General features: G+C 41.6%; 1 protein-coding gene across 1 annotated transcript; it reads left to right on the top strand.

The window, feature by feature from the left end:
* Positions 1-3879: 3879 nt before the first annotated feature.
* On the top strand, positions 3880-10485 carry inhbab (inhibin subunit beta Ab). Its single transcript, XM_068709296.1, has 2 exons — positions 3880-4662; positions 7886-10485. The coding sequence occupies exons 1-2, from the start codon at positions 4245-4247 to the stop codon at positions 8659-8661; spliced, it is 1194 nt and encodes a 397-aa protein (XP_068565397.1). The 5' UTR covers positions 3880-4244; the 3' UTR covers positions 8662-10485.
* Positions 10486-10735: the final 250 nt, after the last annotated feature.

Below are 10735 nucleotides of genomic sequence, written 5' to 3'. Positions count from 1 at the left end.
TACGACGAGTATGAAGACACTGCAATACGACATGAAAACACTTTAATACGGACATGAAAACACTGCATTACAGGCATGAGGACATTGTAGTACGGGTATGAAAACACTGCAATACGGACATGAAGACACTGCATTACGACATGAAAACACTGCAATACGACATGAAAACACTTTAATACGGACATGAAAACACTGCATTACAGGCATGAGGACACTGCATTACAGGCATGAGAACACTGTAGTACGGGTATGAAAACACTGCAATACGGACATGAAGACACTGCATTACGACATGAAAACACTTTAATACGGACATGAAAACACTTTAATACGGACATGAAAACACTTTAATACGGACATGAAAACACTGCATTACAGGCATGAGGACACTGTAGTACGGGTATGAAAACACTGCAATGCGACGAGTATGAAGAAACTGCAGTACAGGTATGAATGTGAATAAGAAAAAAATCGACTATGGACATTTTAACCACCTTTTAGTCATTACATTTAATCAAAAACTTTCTCTCTTGATTATATCAGCTATCTTTTTTATTTAGTCTTCGTCCTATGTCAAGTTTCCTTTTTAGTCATCAGATTATACTGAACTTCTCAGTCTATCTAGTCAAGCCAAAACCAATCATTTTGTCATTTCACTCCTTCCACATAAGATTATATATTAATTGTTTGAGTATCCCAGTGTGATGACCCCTCCTGTCCACTAGGGGTCAGTGTCCCGGCTCTTCTGTGTCTTTCAGTCTCTCCACCTCAACATGGACTCTCTTCCTTTGCCAACACGGCTGCTGTCCAGTGTTGTTTGCTCCACACATTTCACACATCCCCACATACTGACGTCACTCTGACTCTCCGTTTGTTTTTTAGTTTACATAGATGCTGGTTTTATCTGGACCCTGGTCCTGACTGACACCCACAGTTACTATCATTATTCGTCACATTTCTATTACCGATACAATTCCTTTTTTTATCATCATTATTATACTATATCCACTGTTGTTCTAATTATTAGTTGTCATCATTTTCCATTATTATTCTGCTTACTACACCCGTTATATGAATCATTTCTGTCATATGTTACAACCCAGCTCAAAGGCTGCAACGTGGAGGGAGACCAGTAATAAATACACATTTATTTATATACATGAACTAAACTCAAATCAGGATCAGGTGTGGAGTCCTTATAGCTGGGACTACACCAGGATCAGGTGTAACTCATCAGCTGACGAGCAACAACCTGAAAGACACAAAGAGCAAACAGGACACAGACCTCTAAAGGAAGGGACGGGTCATCACACCCCCTTCCATAAAAACACCTTTTACATTTATTTATTGCCAACTACATACAGATTTCAAATTTACAGATTTCATACCAGTGTAGTTGTGGTGCATCCACCAGCCCGCTAATCGATCTCTACGCTGCAACTCCAACATGTGGAGAAGCATCTAACATCTAGAGCTGAGAAGGAGGAAGGCCAGAGAGTCGACACAGTGATATGGAACAGCACATGGTTTCATAGGAGGGTCCGTTCATGCAATGAGCTGCAAGAACAAGTGGTGAACACAGAACTGGAATATAATTAAATATATTTAATATAATAACATAATTACCAGCTAACAAAAAGTACAGAACCAAACCACCGTAAGCGTTAATCTGAAGTAGCATCCAACAGGTTCCTCTGACACAAAAGCTCACTAGACAACCAAGTCATCCACAGACGACAAAGAGGCAACCAGACTACAACTCAGCTCACACCAACCAAGGTATGAACTGTAGCGCTCATTTTGTAAAGCTAATAGGCTTAGCTAACAGTTTGTATGTCACAACAACATGCAGTTCACGACATCCCTCCTTTATCTACCCACTTGCTTACCACATGAACCATTCATACCTACTCCACACTGTGCAGCAGTCTTCAGGTTCTCAGGTTAAACACCTGCAAGGTAACTGGGTCCAATACCCAGACACCCAACAGGCTGTGCAATGCTCTCATTTCAGAGTCCAGAATTACCCAGAAACATCCAGAACATGACCATGATCACAGCTCTGCTTTATGCTCTTAGAGGCTTGTGTAAACAAGGAGATGCACTTATGACGTCTGGTGACTAGTAGTTCTCTTGAATACCTGTTGAATGCACTTATTGTAAGTCGCTTTGGATAAAAGTGTCTGCTAAATGACTGTAATGTAATGTTATCTATATATATATATATATATATATATATATATATATATATATATTAGTGCTGGGCAACGATTACAATTTTTAATCACGATTAATCGCATTGTTATGCACAAAATTCACTAATGAATTAAAAAGTAGTGTATTGGGTACTTTTATTTTAAAAGTCTTGAGGCTCCTACGTGACGTCATTCATGATCCTGAGAACGTTCCTCAGACCGACGTCTTCTCAACACTAGTCGTCCTCAGTTTGTATCTCTCCACTTCTCTGTGGCGTCTGTTAGCTTGTCCTTAGTTTATCTCTACTTCTCCACACGCTGCATCAACGTAGTGATGAAGACTCCTCCACCGCTGCCAGTGAGCAACGGATTTTCAAAATATTAATTTAAAAAAAACTGTTAACGCAATAAAATACTTGCCGGCGTTGTGAACTGAATCAAAATAGCCTCTTTTAATGGAGGACTTTCACTTAAAGGAAGTGTGCAGCATTGAGCTGGATCTACAAGTAGAACTTGAATGTAGTTTTGATAAGTTTGTTTTCTTAAGTGTATAATCACAATCATTGGGATGTCGTAACCTTAGAATGAGCTGTTTGTAGCTACATGTTTCTACAGGTACCCAGAACGAACAAACCTACAACCTACAAGCTCGGCCCAACAGAGAAGTTACCGTTGGTTGTATTCTGTAACAAGGGGCGACTGTGCTAAGAGGAGAGCAGGGCGGTCCTTCAGTCAGAGGGTCAGCAAACTATTTAAAGTTCAAAGTTACAGACTGTTCAAAATAGTTTTAAAAGTGGTTATTATAGAAAACAAAGGTCTGATGATGAGTTTATATATGTGTGTGCGTGTTTATATATATATATATATATATATATATATATATATATATATATATATATATATATATATATAACACGCACATATATATATATATATATATATATCATCATATATCTGCAATTTTAGGTCAGGACAACCAGTTTAATAGGAACCAGTTAGTGTCTTTATGTTTCTGGATCAGATAGGAAGACAAAATGTGTTTTAGAGGCTCAGGTGAGGATACTGTAACACCTGCTTCCACCAGCAGAGGGCATGCTGATGTCACAGTGTGTACGTGTGTGTGTGTGTGTGTGTGTGTGTGTGTGTGTGTGTCTGTGTGTGCGCGCGTGTGTAGGTGTGTGTGTGTGTGTGTGTGTGTGTGTGACACGTCTGTTCTGAGGTTGCTCCATCTGCTGTGTGCAGGACTATAACAACAAACTCCTTTAAAAATGTATTTTACACCAACAGAGTTTCTCCTCCACGTGAGGTGATGATGATTCTGTGCTGAGTCACCAGTGTGTGTGTGTGTGTGTGTGTGTGTGTGTGTGTGTGTGTGGTATGAATGAATCAGGGACACTCTCTCTTCCTACTCTTCTCTCCTTCCTCCTCCTCTTCTGTCGTGACGTTCATTCAGGAGGAAACACCACAAAGAGTCCTGAGATATTCTGAGAGACTTTACTCACAGTTTGTGCGCGTGCATTTGTGTGTGTGTGTGTGTGTGTGTGTGTGTGTGTGTGTGTGTGAATCACAGGGAATACCTCTGTGGATGGGGGGAGGGATTAAACAGAGAGAGGTATAATTACAGTAACAGAGCAGAGAGGGAGAGTAGAGTGACCCTGCACACGGTGTTCATTCAGCTCGGACCACCAAACCATCAGGACCAGAACCATCAGGATACATAAGGACCAGGTCTGCAACACCATAGAGATTCAAAGACCAGTCTGAGGACCAGAACACCAGTCTGCTGCTCCTCTGTGAACTCTACTGATCTGTGAGGATTTTGAAGTTCAACGTGAGCTGCTGACTTCTTCGTGTTTCTGTTGCTTCTCCTCACTAAAGACCACTAAAGACTCTACTGCTGGACTCTACTTAGTCGGAGCTCTTGAACGAAAGGATCTTGAACTGTTCACCAGCTGCTTCCTGTTTCTGAATCTAGACCGGCTGTCTCTCACTCAGATACTCTACAAACTGTATTGATATTGTCTGTCACTCAGATACTGTTGGAGCATCATGTCCTCTCAGTTTTTGGTGCTCTTCTTCATGGCTGTCGGTCTTCTCGTCGACGCCTCTCCGACAGTCTCTCCTGCTCTGGAGGTTGATGTAACATCTCGACTTCAGGAGGGGGTGCCGTCTTCAGACTGTCCATCCTGCTCTCTGCTTCAGATGAGGACCAACTCATCTTCATCAGGAGGACAGAGCGACATGGTGGAAGCTGTGAAACGTCACATTCTCAACATGCTGCACCTGAGCACTCGGCCCAACGTGACGCAGCCGGTCCCTCGAGCAGCGCTGCTCAATGCCATCAAGAAGCTGCACGTCGGCCGCGTGGCTGAAGACGGCAGCGTGGAGATCCAGGAGGAGGGCCGGGGGCCCTGGGCCCCAACACCACCTGAACCACCATCTGAAATGATCACCTTTGCAGAGCCAGGTGAGTCTGACAACCAATCAGAGATGTCAGGTTTACTTTTAATTTGAACAGTTAGGAGTTAGTAAGTAAGAGAGTTTCAGTCACTGCTCCTAACTGCTTGTGCAGAGGTGAAATCCCATATATGAATCCTATGCGACAATTAAAAAAACGTAAAGTTATGACTTTAAGTTTTTTTTTATAAATGTACAGTTACAAGGGTAGAGCGTTACAGAGTTTACAGATACAATGTTAGAGAATTACAGTTAAAAAGTTACAGAACTAAAGTTACAAGGTTACACGGTTATGGTTTTACAGAGTTACAGTGAAAAGATCACAGAGTTGCAGAGTTGCAGAGTTACAGAGTTAGAGAGTTAAAGAGTTACAGAGTTACAGTTACAGAGTTAGAGTTAGAGTTATAGAGTTACAGAGTTACAGTTACAGAGTTAGAGTTATAGAGTTACAGAGTCACAGAGTTACAGAGTTACAGAGTTACAGAGTTACAGAGTTAGAGAGTTAGAGAGTTAAAGAGTTACAGTTAAAGAGTTACAGAGTTACAGAGTTACAGTTACAGAGTTAGAGAGTTAGAGAGTTACAGAGTTACATAGTTACAGAGTTGGAGAGTTAAAGAGTTACAGAGTTACAGAGTTACAGTTACAGAGTTAGAGAGTTACAGAGTTACAGAGTTACAGAGTTACAGAGTTGGAGAGTTAAAGAGTTATAGTTACAGAGTTACAGAGTTACAGAGTTACAGAGTTACAGTTACAGAGTTAGAGAGTTACAGAGTTACAGAGTTACATAGTTACAGAGTTGGAGAGTTAAAGAGTTACAGAGTTAAAGAGTTACAGAGTTAGAGAGTTACAGAGTTATAGTTATGAGGTCACAGTGGCTCATTGGGTATGGGTCATCTGGTAATCTCAAGGTTGGCGGTTTGATCCTTGGCTGCTTTGTGTCTTGTGCCGAAGTGTCCATGAGCAAGACACTGAACCCCTCATCGCTTCTCAGCAGCCCGCTGCTCCCAATAAGCTAGGGATGGGTTCAATGCAGAAGTTAAATTTCATATATATGTACCTCATGTATAATGACGTTTTTAAGAATAACAGAGTTACAGTTAACGCTGCTCACAGTTAACAGTGCTCACAGTTCTAACAGTGCTAACAGCTAACAGTGCTCACAGCTAACAGTGCTAACAGCTAACAGTGCTAACAGCTAACAGTGCTCACAGTGCTAACAGCTAACAGTGCTAACAGTTCAGACTCCACTGAGGTCTGTCTCTCTGTCTGTCTGTCTGTGTCTCTGTCTGTCTGTCTGTCTGTCTGTCTGTGTCTCTGTCTGTGTCTCTGTCTGTCTGTCTCTTTGCCTGTCTGTCTGTTTGTGTCTCTCTCTCTCTCTGTCTGTCTGTGTCTCTGTCTTTCTGTTTGTCTGTCTGTGTCTCTGTCTGTCTGTCTCTCTGTCTCTCTGTCTGTCTGTGTCTCTATCTGTCTCTTTGCCTGTCTGTCTGTGTGTCTCTCTGTCTGTCTGTGTCTCTGTCTGTCTGTCTGTCTCTCTGTCTGTCTCTCTGTCTCTCTATCTGTCTGTCTGTCTGTCTGTCTCTCTATCTGTCTGTCTGTCTCTCTGTCTGTCTGTCTCTCTCTGTCTCTCTATCCGTATGTCTGTCTCTCTGTCTGTCTCTGTCTCTGTCTGTCTGTCTGTCTCTCTATCTGTCTGTCTGTGTCTCTGTCTGTCTGTCTGTCTCTCTGTCTGTCTGTCTGTCTGTCTGTCTGTCTGTCTGTCTCTCTATCTGTATGTCTGTCTCTCTGTCTGTCTGTGTCTCTGTCTGTCTGTCTGTCTCTCTGTCTGTCTCTCTGTCTCTCTATCTGTCTGTCTGTGTCTCTGTCTGTCTGTCTGTCTTTCTGTCTGTCTGTCTGTCTGTCTCTCTGTCTGTCTGTCTGTCCGTCTGTCTGCTCTGTTATCAGCTCATTCACAAAAATACAAAAAGTTCAAAGTTTGTTTACAGATTTCACAGTCACAGACTGGTTCTATTGATTTTCCTCAGTGTCTGAGTGAATGTTATCTTCCACATACTAACAGATGAAATAATGATCAAGTTGAGCTCCATTCATGTGTCCATAAATTCTTTCATTCATCCTTTCATTCATCCCTTCATGTTGTTTTTTATAGCACATCGGTGCAGCTGCGTGAGCGACTAGACATTGGAGTTAAAACCTTGTTGATCAATCAGGTGAATAATCAGACGTTGTGAACTCTAACTGAACGTCCGACAAATGATCTGATTCTAAGAGGAGTCTCATCCTGTCACAGTTTAAGATCCACTCATTAAATCTGGTGAAGTTTTGTGTTGATGAACGTGAACCAGCTCGTGACCGACTGCATTGTCCCGCTGCTTGTTTGCTTACATAAATGTACAGAATGGCTTTGTGCTATAAATAGTCATCTCTTTGAGAGGAATCTTTAATTAAAAATGTCCCTCAAAGGCCGCCTGAAATTAGAGGACAGTAACGAGGGAGGGGGGGGGGCATACCAAGTGGTCTCAGGCCGTAAATAATCTCTTCATTCAGACAAATCTAGGCCTCAGTAATTATTTTGCAGCAGGAAACAAAGAGAGAGAGTGTGTGTGTGTGTGTGTGTGTGTGTGTGTGTGTGTGTGTGTGTGTGTGTGTGTGTGTGTGTGTGTGTGTGTGTGTGTGTGTGTGTGGCCTTCAACAGGCCTTTTCTTTTTTTAGTGTCTCTGCTCATATTGAGTATATTTAGAGGTGGCTCCATTCATCCATTTATTGTCAATGACATTTTCTTTGTTCATTCATTGAAATGACAGGAAGACAGGAACAGAAGGGGGGGGGCTGTTCAGACAGTGGGGTCACAGTTTCTTTATGTTGTCGATCATTTACTTCAGACACAAACAGCTGCTTCAAATAATGTTTCTATTTATTGTTCAAACTGTGAGAAAGTAGCTTCTCAGTGACAAATAAAGATGTCTGAAGGTTTGACTTGAGAAAACTGAGCTTCTTGTTCTCTAACAACAGGACCATCACACTGAGGTCAGAGGTCATGTACAAAATGACACTTTAATTAGGATGCACAATAATAAATGGTGATAGAACAGTACAGACCAGTAGAGACCACTTCTGCTACACGAGTCAGTCCTGTTAACAGCATTCATGTGAATGTTTTATTAATCTGTTCATTCTGATGGATTTGTCTGATTCCTGCTAACATGCTAACATGCTAACATGGCTCTCTGCTGCAGGAGACTCTCTGAACACGGTGACCTTTGACATTTCCAAGGAGGGCAGCGGCTCGTCGGTGGTGGAACAAGCGAATGTCTGGATCTTCCTGAAGATGTCCGCGGCAAACCGAGTGAAAGGCAAAGTGACGCTGCGACTGCTGCAGCTTCATCGTGAGGATGACGATGAGAAGGAAGAGTGTGTATCAGAGAAGATGGTGGACACTCGTCGTAGCGGCTGGCACACCCTGGCCGTGTCCCGCAGTGTTCAGACTCTGCTGGACGGCGGCAGCAGCTCGCTCAGCCTGCGGGTTTCCTGCCTGCTGTGCACCGAAGCCGGAGCCTCGCCCGTCCTGATGCCGGCCGGTGGGAGGGATCAGTCTCACCGTCCGTTCCTCATGGTGGCGTTGAGAGCCGAAGAAGAAGCGGCTCAGCGACGAGTCAAACGAGGTCTGGAGTGCGATGGGAAAATACGCATCTGCTGCAAACGACAGTTTTATGTGAATTTCAAAGATATCGGCTGGAACGACTGGATTATCGCTCCGTCTGGTTACCATGCCAACTACTGCGAGGGCGACTGTCCAAACCACATGGCGAGCTTCAGCGGCTCATTGCTGTCCTTCCATTCAACGGTCATCAATCATTATCGTATGAGGGGCTACGGCCCATTTCAGAACATTAAGTCGTGCTGCGTGCCGACGAGGCTGCGTGCGATGTCGATGCTGTACTACAACGAAGAGCAGAAGATCATCAAGAAAGACATCCAGGACATGATCGTGGACGAGTGCGGCTGCTCGTAAACATAAAGACGTTAGAAACACTTCCTGCTTTCTGCAGGAAAAATATCAGTCCAGGCACTTTCCCAGTAAAGATAAAGTATTTATGTTTAGTGACAAACCATTGTATTTCTTATTGGGAGAGACTCTTTTCCACATTGGAACGACCTGAGAATACTATGCAACAGCTCCTGCAAAGTCAAACCTTATGCGTCTACATTTATATGTGTGTTTGTCTATTGTTTTCTATTGTTACGGTTCAGTCTGTGTAAAGATTTCTGATGCTGTTGAGATACTTGAAAGAAATTTGTTCAACCGGCTGCTGGAGCCAAACATTCTGATTATCATTATGATATTATTGTTATATAAGTTGAATGTTGATAGTTCCACACATTCCTGGTAGACATTTAGACTCAGAAGGAAGCCAAAGACACGGATGATGAAAGTTTGGTTCACTGAAGTATAAATGAGATGTGTCAGTTAACGAGCTGTGAGTAAATTAACTGAACAATGTGTCAGTTAACAAGCTGTGAGTAAATTAACTAGACCATGTGTCAGTTAACGAGCTGTGAGTAAATTAACTAGACCATGTGTCAGTTAACGAGCTGTGAGTAAAGTAACTAAACGATGTGTCAGTTAACGAGCTGTGAGTAAATTAACTGAACGATGTGTCAGTTAACAAGCTGTGAGTAAATTAACTAGACCATGTGTCAGTTAACGAGCTGTGAGTAAAGTAACTAAACGATGTGTCAGTTAACGAGCTGTGAGTAAAGTAACTAAACGATGTGTCAGTTAACGAGCTGTGAGTAAATTAACTAGACAGTCAGTTAACGAGCTGTGAGTAAATTAACTAAGCAATGTGTCAGTTAACGAGCTGTGAGTAAAGTAACTAAACGATGTGTCAGTTAACGAGCTGTGAGTAAATTAACTAGATAGTCAGTTAACGAGCTGTGAGTAAATTAACTAGACAGTCAGTTAACGAGCTGTGAGTAAATTAACTGAACAATCTGTCAGTTAACAAGCTGTGAGTAAATTAACTGAACGATCTGTCAGTTAACAAGCTGTGAGTAAATTAACTAAACAATGTGTCAGTTAACGAGCTGTGAGTAAATTAACTAGACAGTCAGTTAACGAGCTGTGAGTAAATTAACTGAACGTTGTGTCAGTTAACGAGCTGTGAGTAAATTAACTAGACAGTCAGTTAACGAGCTGTGAGTAAATTAACTGAACGATGTGTCAGTTAACAAGCTGTGAGTAAATTAACTAGACCATGTGTCAGTTAACGAGCTGTGAGTAAAGTAACTAAACGATGTGTCAGTTAACGAGCTGTGAGTAAATTAACTAAGCAATGTGTCAGTTAACAAGCTGTGAGTAAATTAACTAGATAGTCAGTTAACGAGCTGTGAGTAAATTAACTGAACGATCTGTCAGTTAACAAGCTGTGAGTAAATTAACTGAACGATCTGTCAGTTAACAAGCTGTGAGTAAATTAACTAAACAATGTGTCAGTTAACGAGCAGTGAGTAAATTAACTAGACAGTCAGTGAACAAGCTGTGAGTAAAGTAACTAAGCGATGTGTCAGTTAACGAGCTGTGAGTAAATTAACTAGACAGTCAGTTAACGAGCTGTGAGTAAATTAACTGAACGATGTGTCAGTTAACGAGCTGTGAGTAGTATTAGTATAAATTATTTGGTGAACAGAAATCCACCACAAAAGCTTTCATCAGTCTTTCATCTTCATTGTGAAAAAAAGTAATCCTGTTGCAAACTTTATCTAATTTATTTGCATTTTGTGCCTTTTTTAGCCTCATCATTAAACAATGATGTCTATCAACGTTCAATCCTCATCATTGTCTCTTTATTTTGTGAAAATAAGATTCATTCGAACACCTGATCAGATTACTCACTGAGCACATTAATGCTCCTCAGAGGATGAACCCTTTGGATCAGAACAAACTACATGTAGCTTCACAGAGAGATGTATTCAACTTAAAGTGTGTATTAGTAGTGTAGTTAAGTATGAACATTCTAATTTACGTGTGTTTTAATGTTAAAATGCTATTTAAAAAAAAAAAATTCCCACATGACCTGACATAT

This window comes from Cebidichthys violaceus, unplaced genomic scaffold (assembly GCF_023349555.1).
Source record: "Cebidichthys violaceus isolate CVI_PGR_0920_01 unplaced genomic scaffold, fCebVio1.0.p SCAF_141, whole genome shotgun sequence".
NCBI classification, from domain to species: domain Eukaryota; kingdom Metazoa; phylum Chordata; class Actinopteri; order Perciformes; family Stichaeidae; genus Cebidichthys; species Cebidichthys violaceus.
This window is presented reverse-complemented; position numbering and strand designations above follow the sequence as displayed.